The sequence below is a fragment of the Siphateles boraxobius genome, unplaced genomic scaffold (assembly GCF_051911475.1).
Source record: "Siphateles boraxobius isolate OS27281-9 unplaced genomic scaffold, OSU_SipBor_1 172, whole genome shotgun sequence".
Classification (NCBI taxonomy): Eukaryota; Metazoa; Chordata; class Actinopteri; order Cypriniformes; family Leuciscidae; genus Siphateles; species Siphateles boraxobius.
In genome coordinates, this window is record NW_027508780.1 from 243979 (window position 1) to 260000 (window position 16022).

Here is a 16022-nt window from a genome sequence, read left to right on the forward strand (position 1 = left end):
TGTGTGTGTGTGTGTGTGTGTGTGTGTGTGTGTGTGTGTGTGTGTGTGTGTGTGTGTGTGAGTGTGTGTGTGTGTGTGAGTGAGTGAGAGAGATTCGAGGTCAGTCTGTGTGTGTGTGTGTGTGTTTCTGCTCCTGCTGTCTGAATGACAGCCGTACGTTCATTTTTACCCACTTAGTTTATTTTGCGCATTAATTTTCACAGTAAGAAAATTAAAAGTTAAAACACTTGGTATCAATATTTAACGTGAGCAGCGATGCTCTCGAAACAACGTCAGTATCGCAAGTATTTACTTATTTTCACACTCAAACAGGTTAAATAAACAGGTTATTTTTGCTATAGTACTGATCCCTCACCTTCTCGTAGTCCTCTTTAGTCTTGTTCCTCATGTGGAACCACTTCTCTAAGGTGTCTTCCCTCAGCGCTCCGGATAAACCCCATTCCTGATGGATCGTTGCCAGAGTCACTGCGTCCTGCACCACTTCCACCAGACCTAAATACAGTCAAAGCAGTGGTAAGAGTAAACATACATACACACACTCACTTATACTCGCACTCATACTCGCACACACTTACTCAAAACACTCACACTCACAAACACTCACAACACTCACACTCACACCACTCACACTCACAAACACTCACAAACACTCACACTCACAACACTCCAACACTCACAACACTCCAACACTCACAACACTCACACCACTCACACTCACACTCACACTCACACCACTCACACTCACACCACTCACACTCACACTCACACCACTCACACTCACACCACTCACAACACTCACACTCACACCACTCACACTCACACCACTCACAAACACTCACACTCACAACACTCCAACACTCACAACACTCCAACACTCACAACACTCACAACACTCACAACACTCCAACACTCACAACACTCCAACACTCACACCACTCACACCACTCACACTCACAACACTCCAACACTCACAACACTCCAACACTCACAACACTCCAACACTCACAACACTCCAACACTCACACCACTCACACCACTCACACTCACAACACTCCAACACTCACAACACTCCAACACTCACAACACTCACACCACTCACACTCACACTCACACTCACACCACTCACACCACTCACACCACTCACACTCACACCACTCACACTCACACCACTCACACTCACACTCACACCACTCACAACACTCACACTCACACCACTCACACTCACACCACTCACAAACACTCACACTCACAACACTCACACAACTCACACTCACAACACCCACACTCTAAAACACTCATACACAGAACACTCACATTCTAAAACACTCACACTCAGAACACTCACACTTAGAACACTCACTCAGAACACTCACTCAGAACACTCACACTCAGAACACTCACACTCAGAACACTCATACTCAGAACACTCACACTCAGAACACTCACACTCGGAACACTCACACTCGGAACACTCACACTCGGAACACTCACACTCGGAACACTCACACTCGGAACACTCACACTCGGAACACTCACACTCGGAACACTCACACTCGGAACACTCACACTCGGAACACTCACACTCAGAAAACTCACAATCAGAACACTCACACTCAGAACACTCACACTCAGAACACTCACACTCAGAACACTCACACTCAGAACACTCACACTCAGAACACTCACACTCTGAAAACTCACACTCAGAAAACTCACTCAGAACACTCACACTCAGAACACTCACACTCAGAACACTCACACTCAGAACACTCACACTCAGAAAACTCACACTCAGAAAACTCACTCAGAACACTCACTCAGAAAACTCACACTCAGAACACTCACTCAGAACACTCACTCAGAACACTCATACTCAGAACACTCACACTCAGAACACTCACTCAGAACACTAACTCAGAACACTCACTCAGAAAACTCACACTCAGAACACTCACACTCAGAAAACTCACACTCAGAACACTCACACTCAGAACACTCACACTCAGAACACTCACACTCAGAACACTCACACTCAGAACACTCACACTTAGAACACTCACTCAGAACACTAACTCAGAACACTCACTCAGAACACTCACACTCAGAACACTCACACTCAGAACACTCACACTCAGAAAACTCACACTCAGAAAACTCACACTCAGAACACTCACACTCAGAACACTCACACTCAGAACACTCACTCAGAACACTCACTCAGAACACTCACTCAGAACACTCACTCAGAACACTCACACTCAGAAAACTCACACTCAGAAAACTCACTCAGAACACTCACTCAGAAAACTCACACTCAGAACACTCACTCAGAACACTCAGAACACTCACACTCAGAACACTCACACTCAGAACACTCACTCAGAACACTCACTCAGAACACTCACTCAGAACACTCACTCAGAACACTCACACTCAGAAAACTCACACTCAGAAAACTCACTCAGAACACTCACTCAGAAAACTCACACTCAGAACACTCACTCAGAACACTCAGAAAACTCACACTCAGAAAACTCACTCAGAACACTCACTCAGAAAACTCACACTTAGAACACTCACTCAGAACACTAACTCAGAACACTCACTCAGAAAACTCACACTCAGAACACTCACACTCAGAAAACTCACACTCAGAAAACTCACACTCAGAAAAAATCACACTCAGAACACTCACACTCAGAACACTAACTCAGAACACACACTCAGAACACTCACACTCAGAACACACACTCAGAACACTCACACTCAGAACACTCACACTCAGAACACTCACACTCAGAACACTCACACTCAGAACACTCACACTCAGAACACTCACACTCAGAACACTCAGAACACTCTCACTCAGAACACTCAGAACAATCACACTCAGAACACTCACACTCAGAACACTCATACTCAGAACACTCACACTCAGAACACTCACACTCAGAACACTCACTCAGAACACTCACTCAGAACACTCACTCAGAACACTCATACTCAGAACACTCACACTCAGAACACTCACTCAGAACACTAACTCAGAACACTCACTCAGAAAACTCACACTCAGAACACTCACACTCAGAAAACTCACACTCAGAACACTCACACTCAGAACACTCACACTCAGAACACTCACACTCAGAACACTCACACTCAGAACACTCACACTTAGAACACTCACTCAGAACACTAACTCAGAACACTCACTCAGAACACTCACACTCAGAACACTCACACTCAGAACACTCACACTCAGAAAACTCACACTCAGAAAACTCACACTCAGAAAACTCACACTCAGAACACTCACACTCAGAACACTCACTCAGAACACTCACTCAGAACACTCACTCAGAACACTCACTCAGAACACTCACACTCAGAACACTCACACTCAGAACACTCACACTTAGAACACTCACTCAGAACACTAACTCAGAACACTCACTCAGAACACTCACACTCAGAACACTCACACTCAGAACACTCACACTCAGAAAACTCACACTCAGAAAACTCACACTCAGAAAACTCACACTCAGAACACTCACACTCAGAACACTCACTCAGAACACTCACTCAGAACACTCACTCAGAACACTCACTCAGAACACTCACACTCAGAAAACTCACACTCAGAAAACTCACTCAGAACACTCACTCAGAAAACTCACACTCAGAACACTCACTCAGAACACTCAGAACACTCACACTCAGAACACTCACACTCAGAACACTCACTCAGAACACTCACTCAGAACACTCACTCAGAACACTCACACTCAGAAAACTCACACTCAGAAAACTCACTCAGAACACTCACTCAGAAAACTCACACTCAGAACACTCACTCAGAACACTCAGAAAACTCACACTCAGAAAACTCACTCAGAACACTCACTCAGAAAACTCACACTTAGAACACTCACTCAGAACACTAACTCAGAACACTCACTCAGAAAACTCACACTCAGAACACTCACACTCAGAAAACTCACACTCAGAAAACTCACACTCAGAAAAAAATCACACTCAGAACACTCACACTCAGAACACTAACTCAGAACACACACACTCAGAACACACACTCAGAACACTCACACTCAGAACACTCACACTCAGAACACTCACACTCAGAACACTCAGAACACTCTCACTCAGAACACTCAGAACAATCACACTCAGAACACTCACACTCAGAACACTCATACTCAGAACACTCACACTCAGAACACTCACACTCAGAACACTCACACTCAGAACACTCACACTCAGAACACTCACACTCAGAACACTCACACTTAGAACACTCACTCAGAACACTAGCTCAGAACACTCACACTCAGAACACTCACACTCAGAACACTCACACTTAGAACACTCACTCAGAACACTCACTCAGAACACTCACTCAGAAAACTCACACTCAGAACACTCACACTCAGAAAACTCACACTCAGAAAACTCACACTCAGAAAAAATCACACTCAGAACACTCACACTCAGAACACTAACTCAGAACACACACTCAGAACACTCACACTCAGAACACACACTCAGAACACTCACACTCAGAACACTCACACTCAGAACACTCAGAACACTCTCACTCAGAACACTCAGAACAATCACACTCAGAACACTCACACTCAGAACACTCATACTCAGAACACTCACACTCAGAACACTCACACTCAGAACACTCACACTCAGAACACTCACACTCAGAACACTCACACTCAGAACACTCACACTTAGAACACTCACTCAGAACACTAGCTCAGAACACTCACACTCAGAACACTCACACTCAGAACACTCACTCAGAACACTCACTCAGAACACTCACTCAGAACACTCACTCAGAACACTCACACTCAGAACACTCACACTCAGAACACTCACACTCAGAACACTCACTCTCAGAACACTCACTCAGAACACTCACACTCAGAACACTCACACTCAGAACACTCACTCAGAACACTCATACTCAGAACACTCACACTCAGAACACTCACACTCAGAACACTCACACTCAGAACACTCACTCAGAACACTCACTCAGAACACTCACACTCGGAACACTCACACTCAGAACACTCACACTCAGAACACTCACACTCAGAACACTCACACTCAGAACACTGACACTCAGAACACTGACACTCAGAACACTGACACTCAGAACACTCATACTCAGAACACTCACACTCAGAACATTCACACTCAGAACACTGACACTCAGAACACTGACACTCAGAACACTGACACTCAGAACACTGACACTCAGAACACTCACACTCAGAACACTGACACTCAGAACACTCACACTCAGAACACTCACACTCAGAACACTCACTCAGAACACTCACACTCAGAACACTCACTCAGAACACTCACACTCGGAACACTCACACTCGGAACACTCACACTCGGAACACTCACACTCGGAACACTCACACTCGGAACACTCACACTCGGAACACTCACACTCGGAACACTCACACTCGGAACACTCACACTCGGAACACTCACACTCAGAACACTGACACTCAGAACACTGACACTCAGAACACTGACACTCAGAACACTCATACTCAGAACACTCACACTCACAACACTCACACTCACAACACTCATACTCAGAACACTGACACCCAGAACACTCATACTCATACTCATACTCAGAACACTCATACTCAGAACACTCAGAACACTCACACTCAGAACACTCACAATCACACACTCACTATCATACTCATAATCAGAACACTCATATTCTTGTACTTATACTCACTCACAATCACACACTTATACTCACACTTACACACTAATATTTATACTCTTACACACACACACACACACACACACACACACACACACACACACACACACACACACACACACACACACAGAACACTCATACTCACTCACACTCACATATTTATACACCCACACTTATACTCACACACTCATACTCACTCGCACTCACTTATTTATACACCCACACTTATACTCACACACTCATACACTCACACACTCATACTCACTCGCACTCACATATTTATACACCCACACTTATACTCACACACTCATACTCACTCACACTCACATATTTATACACCCACACTTATACTCACACACTCATACTCACTCACACTCACATATTTATACACCCACACTTATACTCACACACTCATACACTCACACACTCATACTCACTCGCACTCACATATTTATACACACACACACACACTTATACTCACACACTCATACTTACACTCATACTCAGAAAACTCATACTCACACACACTCAATCACACACTCATACTCAGAACACTCAAACTCACACATATTTATACTCACACTCATATTTATACTCACACACTCATACTCATAATCAGAACACTCATACTCATAACACTCATACACACACAAATGTACACACTCATACTCATAATCACACACTCACACACTCATACTCTTTATACTCATACTCACAAACTCACAATCACACACTTATACTCATACACTCTAGGGCTGGGCGATATGACGATATTATCGTATATCGACAATGTCTCGCAAGTATCACGATGTGGATTTTAACAGTTTGTTTCCGGACGATAATCGCCAATATCAATAAATGACATACAGTATTTCACATAGCCCTAGTTATACACACATTTATTCACATGCAATAACATGAATGAAATATTTTTTATAGGCTAATAGTTAGTAGGATTAGGAATAGAAAATCCATTCTTTTTGATAGCATTCTTTAAGCGCAAGACGAAAGAGAACACTTCTGCATGCGCGCTGTTTTATGAGCTGCACTCTACAAAAAAGCCCAAAGAGCCGCCTCTCACATAGTGCACAGACAAATAGGCCTTCACAGAATTATATCTCACAATTATCCTTCTAGTTAATTTATAGTATCAAATAAACATGAATAAACATCAGAAGAATTGTTGTTTCAACCATGGAAAGACATCAGTACACACATTTTTCAAGTTCAAATATCCCCGTAAACAGTCGGTTTTGTCTTAAACGGTTGAGAAAGAAAAACAGTAGGCCTACGTCTATTGAATCAGTGCATTGACAACCTATACTCGCTGCCACCATTAATGTTGTTTAAAAAACAAAAGAAAAAGAAAATCACTCACTGAACTTTTGTAAATTTAATTAGCTTAACATTTTATGCAGACATCCCAAGTCTCCCAGAAGTTCCGGGAGTCTCTCGCATATTGATAGCGGCTCCCTGATGCCCGCAAATTAGTTCAAATCTCCCGGAATCTAGAGCTTGCGAGCTCCAAACCGTGAAGCGCGCATGACAGAGAGGGAAAGAGTGAGAGACCTTGCGTGTGTGTGCAAATGCGCGTGTGTGCATCATGTAGTGGATGTACGTGGACTCATACTCACTCATATTCATACTCTCTCTCTCACACTCACACCCCCACATTCTTATACTCTTACTCTTGTACTTATACTCACGCACACTCTCATACTCATGCACTCACACTCATATTTATACTCTCACACGCACACACACTCTCATACTCAGAACACTCATACACCCCCCTCCCCCCCACACAAACTCATAACTCAGAACACTCAAACTCATGCTCACACATATTTATACTCACGCACTCATACTCATAATCAGAACTCATACTCACACTCACAAACTTACACACACTCATACTCACACTTAAACTCATACTCAGAACACTCATACTCACTCACATTTATACTCTCTCTCACACACACTCACATACTCATATTCAGCAAACGCACGGACTCATACTCAGAACACTCATACTCACACTAATATTTATGCTCACACACAAACACTCAGAACACTCATATTCACGGACACACTCATATTTATACACACACTCATATTTATACTCACGCACTCGTACTCTCACATTCGTACTCTCACATTCGTACTCTCACATTCGTACTCTCACATTCGTACTCTCACATTCGTACTCTCACATTCGTACTCTCACATTCGTACTCTCACATTCGTACTCAGAACACTAATACTCACTCACACTCAAATTTATACACACACACACACACACACACACACACACACACACACACACACACACACACACACACACAACACTCATATTTATACACGCACTTGTGGAAATTGCAGTAACTTGCAAGAGACAACTTCTCACTTTGAGCACACAAATGTGTGTCGTTTATTTTCCATGAAAAAACTAACAGAAAACAAATGGCGCTGACAAGCGTCCTACGTCATCACCCATACAGAACATTTAAAGGGACCACGATCCCTGAACATTTATGAGGAAAAACGCTAAGAACAAAGTACTGCATTTATCACCCAACAATGTTTAGAACTACATTTAACACGAAGGTGAATTATGTATGTCACAGTCACTACACACGTCCCCCAGAATTCACCGTATCCGAAGAACCAAACTGTCAACGGGGAGGTGGGCGTATCAACCGACCACAACGGCTGCGCTGTACTGGAGGTTGAGGAGACCTCACCGCAGCCGGTGTCCCGTCATGACCCGGGTGTGGGGCATGGAGTGTAGGAGGTTTAGCAGCAAGGGGTGGAGGCAGAGCAGAAGGCCGTCCGCGGCGTGGGGGCTGGGCCAGGTCGATGGGCCTTGCCACGTCCAAATGAGCCGGTTTGAGGCGGTCGATAGAAAGTCGCTCCGATTTGCCGCCTCTGTCCACCACAAAATGTTTTTCCCCCGTCTCCAGCACCCGGAATGGGCACTCATAGGGCGGACGTAGCGGTCCCCTGTGGGCATCGTGGCGAATGAAAACGTAGTCAGCCGTCTGAAGTCCTGCGGGGATGTGTGACTGAGGGAGGCCGTGACGTGAAGTAGGAACAGGTGCGAAAAGCCTTGCATTGTCCAGTAGAGTAGACCGCTGGAAAGTAGCAGACCAGGGAACCCTGGCACTAGGGACAAACTCCCCCGGTACCCGCAGTGGCTGTCCATAAACAAGCTCCACGGATGAGGACTGAAGGTCCTCCTTTGCTGCAGTCCTTATGCCCAGCAACACCCATGGGAGCTGGTCGACCCAGTTGCTGTCTTTGAGGCTGGCACGCAGGGCAGTCTTCATTGACCTATGAAAACGTTCACAGAGTCCGTTAGCCTGCAGGTGATATGCGGTCGTGCGGTGGAGTTTCACTCCGAGGCTCTGTGCGACAGCGTCCCACAGCTCAGACGTGAACTGCGCGCCTCGGTCAGAGGAAATGTCCGAAGGAGTGCCAAAACGGGCAACCCAGGTGCCAATAAATGCCCGTGTCATCTCAACAGACGCTATTGACGTCAAAGGCACAACCTCGGGCCAGCGGGTGGTCCTGTCAACCATGGTGAACATATATATGAAACCGTGAGAGGAGGGCAGAGGACCGACCAGGTCCACGTTTACATGGTCAAAATGTCTCTCCGGAACCTGGAACAAACCTAACGGGGCTTAAGTGTGGCGGTGGACTTTGGCCCGTTGGCACTCAACACAGATGTTAGCCCAATCCCTAACGTCCTTCTTGAGGCCGTGCCAAACAAACTTAGCTGCAACCAGTCTCTGTGACGCTTTCGAACCTGGGTGGGAGAGACCATGGATGGCGTCAAAAACTTGTCGTCTCTCTATCCCGAGGGAACGACTGGCCGAGGACTCCCTGTGGAAATGTCACACAGGAGTGTGGTGCCGGCATCGCCAAAAACTACATCCTCGATCTGCAGACCTGTTGTCGAGGTCCTCAGGAGTTGCACGTCCGGGTCTGTGGCCTGAGTGGCCGCCATGCGGTTGTAATCCAAGCCCAGGTGGACTGCCCCCACCACAGCCCGTGATAGGCAGTCAGCCACGTGGTTGGTCTTACCAGCAACGTGCTGCAAGTCCGTGGTGAACTCTGAAATGTAGGACAGACGACGTTGCTGGCGGGCGGACCACGGTTCAGCCACCTTGGCCATGGCAAAAGTCAACGGCTTGTGGTCCGTCGGCCTTCCAGCAGGGAACGAAAGTGTCGGATGGCGAGGTAGAGACCCAGCAGCTCCCGGTCGAAAGTGCTGTACTTCCGCTCACATGGGCGCAGCTGACGGCTAAAGAAAGCCAGCGGCTGCCAGGCACCACCTACCCACTGCTCGTAGACAGCACCGACAGCATAGTCTGAGGCATTCGAGGTGATGGCGATGGAGGCTGTTGGAGAAGGATGCGCCAGCATGGTGGCGTTCGCTAGGGCTGCCTTAGTGGTGGCAAAAGCCCTGTCTCTAATCTCAGTCCAGTCCACCACGTGCTGTGGTTTACCTTTCAAGGCCTTGTGCAAAGGCCGCATGAGCAGAGCAGCTCGAGGGATGAAGCGGTGGTAAAAATTCACCATGCCGAGGAACTCCTGCAGGGATTTGACAGTGAGCGGGCGTGGGAAATGTGTGACTGCCTCCACCTTTGATGGGAGAGGGAACGCCCCGTCCTTAGTGACTCTGTGTCCAAGGAAGTCAATGGTGGAGAGGCCGAACTGGCACTTGGCGGGGTTGACAATCAATCCATGTTGGCTAAGGTGCTGAGACTTGGACGTGCTCGCTACTAGAATGTCATCCAAGTACACGAAAAGAAAAGGCAGGTCCCGCAAAACAGAGTCCATGAGGCGTTGAAAAGTTTGGGCGGCGTTTTTAAGGCCGAACAGCATGCGCAGGAACTCAAACAGACCAAACGGCGTGATCACTGCCATTTTGGGGATGTCCAGTGGATGTACCGGCACCTGATGATATCCACGAACAAGGTCCACCTTGGAAAAAATCACCTTGCCAGACAGGTGTGCTGAAAAATCCTGTATATTCGGGACTGGGTATCGGTCAGGCGCCGTTGCCTCATTAAGCCGCCGGTAGTCGCCACACGGGCGCCAGCCGCCACCAGGTTTGGGGACGTGTGGAGGGGCGATGCCCACGGGCTGTCGGATCGGCGAACTATTCCCAGGCGTTCCATGTTCGCAAACTCAGCCTTTGCAACGGCAAGCTTGGTTGGGTCGAGGCGCCGAGCGCGGGCGTAGACGGGTGGACCAGTGGTGGCGAGATGGTGCTCCACACCATGCTTCACGGCAGATGCAGAGAAAGTGGGCTGAGTGAGCGCTGGGAAACTGGCAAGCAGACAGTGGAAATCATCAGAAGCTGAAACCATGCTAGACAGCCGTATGGAGTCGGTCCCGCTGAGCGTGCATGTATAAGAGCAAAACGTGACAGCGTCAATCAGACGGCGATTCTTTACATCCACCAACAGTCCATGTGCACACAAAAAATCAGCGCAGAGGAGGGGAACGGCAACCTTTGCAGTAACAAAGTTCCAGCCGAAGTGCTGTCCTCCTAAACTCAATTTGATGTACCTCGTTCCATACGTGCGGATGGGGCTACCATTGGCAGCTTCCATAGGAGGGCCGTGGCTGTCGGTCACCATGTCCAAACGGGATGCAGGCAGGACGCTCCTCTGTGCCGCACAGAAAACGCCGTCCAGAGATGCTGTCGTGGATGAAAAGCAGCCTGCCTACGCGGCCGACGCTCATGGCCACTACTGAGCGCCGGCCCCGGCGTTTCCCGACCTGCGGAAACTGCATGGTGAGCGACATTTGTTAGCCTTGGTTCCAAACTTAGCATGGTAGAAACATAAGCCTGGAAGTTGTTGGGGGCTAGAAGACAACTGCCGTCTAGAAGTGGTTGCCGCGACGAAGGTGGAGTCGTCACGTGTCACCAAAGCGATGTGCGCGGAAAAAAGCGCGTCCGCACAATGTCCGTGACTCTGCAGGAAAAATGTATCAGCTTCTTCAGCCAGTCTCCGACAGTCAGTGATTGTGGTGTTGGCTAATGCAGATCTCACTTGTGAAGGCAGCTGATGCAGGAAAAGCTGGATGAACAGAAAATCGGGTCTGTGCTCTCCCAAAAGATCCAGCATGCGGTCCATGAGCTCGGAAGGTTTGCTGTCACCCAGTCCTTGAAGGGAGAAAAGCCTGCCGGCTCTCTCAGCGTCCGACAGTCCGAACGTTTTCAACAGGTGGGCTTTGAGTGCTGCATACTTCTCGTTTTCCGGAGGATTTGTTCACCACTCTGGATGCCGTTGAATTACCGAGAGCCGACACTACGTAGTAGTATTTTGTTGTATCCGCGGTGATCTCACGCAGCGCGAACTGCGCTTCAGTCTGTGCGAACCATGCCGATGCGGACGATTCCCAGAATTCGTGGAGTTTGAGGGTGACAGCGTTCGCAGTCATGGTCTTGTTGTGTCACTGGATACGTCCAGCAGACTAATGTCGGGGTCACCAGTGTGGAAATTGCAGTAACTTGCAAGAGACAACTTCTCACTTTGAGCACACAAATACGTGTCGTTTATTTTCCATGAAAAAACTAACAGAAAACAAATGGCGCTGACAAGCGTCCTACGTCATCACCCATACAGAACATTTAAAGGAACCACGATCCCTGAACATTTATGAGGAAAAACGCTAAGAACAAAGTACTGCATTTATCACCCAACAATGTTTAGAACTACATTTAACACAAAGGTGAATTATGTACGTCACAGTCACTACACACTCATATTTATATTCACGCACTCATACTCAGAACACTCTCACACACTCACTCACTCACACACACTCATACACACACACACACACACACACACACACACACACACACACACACACACACACACACACACACACACACATACACACACACACACTAACTCATACTCAGAACACTCTCACACACTCACTCACTCACACACACACACACACACACACACACACACACACACACACACACACACTCATACACTCATACACACACACACAAACTCATACTCAGAACACTCTCACACACTCATACTCACACACACACACACACACACACACACACTCACACTCATACACTCATACTCACAAACACACACACACACACAAACTCATACTCAGAACACTCTCACACACTTACTCATACTCACACACACACACACACACACACACTCATACTCACACACACACATACATACACACACACACACACACACACACATTTATACTCCCCCCACACACACACACTCATACTCACACACTCATACTCTCACACACTCATACTCTCACACTCATACATACACTCATTCACACACACATTTATACTCCCCCCCCCCCACACACACTCATACACATACACACACACACACACACACACACACACATTCATACTCACACACTCATACACACACTCATTCACACACACATTTATACTCCCCCCCCCCCCCACACACACTCATACACACTCACACACACACACATTTATACTCCCCCCACACACACACACTCATACTCAGAACACTCATACTCACTCACACACACACTCATACACACATTTATACTCTCACTCACACACACACACACACACACATACACACACACAATCACATGTTCATACACTCACACTCATACTCACACACTCATACTCACACACTCATACTCACACACTCATACTCACACACTCATACTCACACACTCATACTCACACACTCATACTCACACACTCATACTCACACACTCATACTCACACACATTTATACTCCCCCCCCCCCCCCCCCACACACACTCATACACACTCACACACACACACATTTATACTCCCCCCACACACACACACTCATACTCAGAACACTCATACTCACTCACACACACACTCATACACACATTTATTCTCTCACTCACACACACAATCACATGTTCATACACTCACACTCATACTCACACACTCATACTCACACACTCATACTCACACACTCATACTCACACACTCATATGGCACGCTTTAACTACATCAAAACAATGTATCGCCTATCTAATTCAATAAAAGGTCATTTAATGTAAAGTTCATGATTATTGCTGTTGTAACTCCAGGTTTGAAAACAAGAATTCAATCCAAGATTCAATCAAATTTCCATTCTTTTCACTAAAACAAAGATGTGACAGAAATAGATCATACATGATTACTGAACACTGTTAATATTCAATATACTACAAATAACTGGAGTGTGAGTAAATCTGCAGCAAAGGAGTGAAACGGACGCAGCGTGTTCGCCAGATTCAGTCAGGTTTACTCTGAATACTGAACACGACTGAACACAGATCTCAATCAAATATCTGACAAGAATCTAAAGTACTAATGCCATATACTGAGTAAAGGATGTAATACATCAGTATGATTATAACAAACTGACCTCGATCTCACACACTCTCACACACACACTGACCTCGATCTCTGCCAGCAGAAAGGCATCTGTATGTGACCATGCGCATGTCCAGCCGCTCGAGCCTCCACATGCGGTCCAGGAGACGCACGATCTGCAGCACCAGCATGTCCTGCCGCAGGTTCTCTCCGCTCTGAAACACACACACACTCCGCTCAGCCGGACTGAAACAGCAGCACACACGCACACTCCGCTCAGCCGTACTGAAACAACAGAACACACACACACTCCGCTCAGCCGGACTGAAACAACAGAACACACACACACTCCGCTCAGCCGGACTGAAACAACAGAACACACACACACACACACACACACTCCGCTCAGCCGGACTGAAACAGCAGCACACGCACACACACACACACACACACACACACACACACACACACACACACACACACACACACACACACACACACACACACACACACACACACACACACACACACACACACACACACACACACACACACACACACACACACACACACACACACACACACCACGGAAGACTGTGTGACACCATGTCATTTTCCTAGGACTGCTAAAACATAGCTTGAAAAGAGAACACACACACACACACACACACACTCACTCCGCTCAGCCGGACTGAAACAGCAGCACACACACACACACACACACTCCGCTCAGCCGGACTGAAACAGCAGCACACACACACACACACACTCCGCTCAGCCGGACTGAAACAGCAGCACACACACACACACACACTCCGCTCAGCTGGACTGAAACAGCAGCACACACACACACACACACACACACACACTCCGCTCAGCCGGACTGAAACAGCAGCAGCACACACACACACACACACACACACACACACACACACACACACACACACACACACTCCGCTCAGCCGGACTGAAACAGCAGCACACACACACACACACACACACACACACACACACTCCGCTCAGCCGGACTGAAACAGCAGCACACACACACACACACACACACACCGCTCAGCCGGACTAAAACAGCAGCACACACACACACACACACACACACACACACACACACACACACCGCTCAGCCGGACTAAAACAGCAGCACACACACACACACACACACACACACTCCGCTCAGCCAGACTGAAACAGCAGCACACACACACACACACACACACACACACACCGCTCAGCCGGACTAAAACAGCAGCACACACACACACACACACACACACACACACACACACACACACACACCGCTCAGCCGGACTAAAACAGCAGCACACACACACACACACACACACACACACACACACCGCTCAGCCGGACTGAAACAGCAGCACACACACACACACACACACACTCTGCTCAGCCGGACTGAAACAGCAGCACACACACACACACACACACACACACACACACACACACACACACACACACACACACACACACCGCTCAGCCGGACTGAAACAGCAGCACACACACACACACACACACACACACACACACACACACACACACACACACCGCTCAGCCGGACTGAAACAGCAGCACACACACACACACACACACACACACACTCCGCTGGACTGCACCTTGCAGATGACGCTGTAGTTTCGTCCCAGCGGGTCGGCGGTGATGAAGGACACTTCCACAGGAGCAGCGTTTGAGTTATAAACCTTAAAAGCCTGAGAGACACACACAGGGTTATTATGATTCACACAAAACAAACACTACATCACTAACACTGTCAGATCCTCCGTATCT

The 16022-nt window shown here is 47.4% G+C and overlaps 1 protein-coding gene across 5 annotated transcripts in view; it reads right to left on the reverse strand.

Moving 5' to 3' along the window:
* Positions 1–16022, reverse strand: part of pik3c2g (phosphatidylinositol-4-phosphate 3-kinase catalytic subunit type 2 gamma) — a 57219-nt gene that overhangs the window by 14357 nt on the left and 26840 nt on the right. For 4 of the 5 annotated variants that reach the window (XR_013204831.1, XM_077232508.1, XM_077232507.1 and 1 more), the window contains 3 exons: positions 15851–15943; positions 14287–14416; positions 356–492 (listed from right to left, as the gene is read on the reverse strand). Coding sequence is in view for 4 of the 5 variants with exons in the window: in XM_077232508.1 (XP_077088623.1) it covers positions 356–492; positions 14287–14416; positions 15851–15943 (360 nt within the window). In the remaining variant the exon portion in view is untranslated. The remainder of the gene's footprint in view (positions 1–355; positions 493–14286; positions 14417–15850; positions 15944–16022) is intronic. The other variant, XM_077232509.1, reaches the window with a different exon arrangement.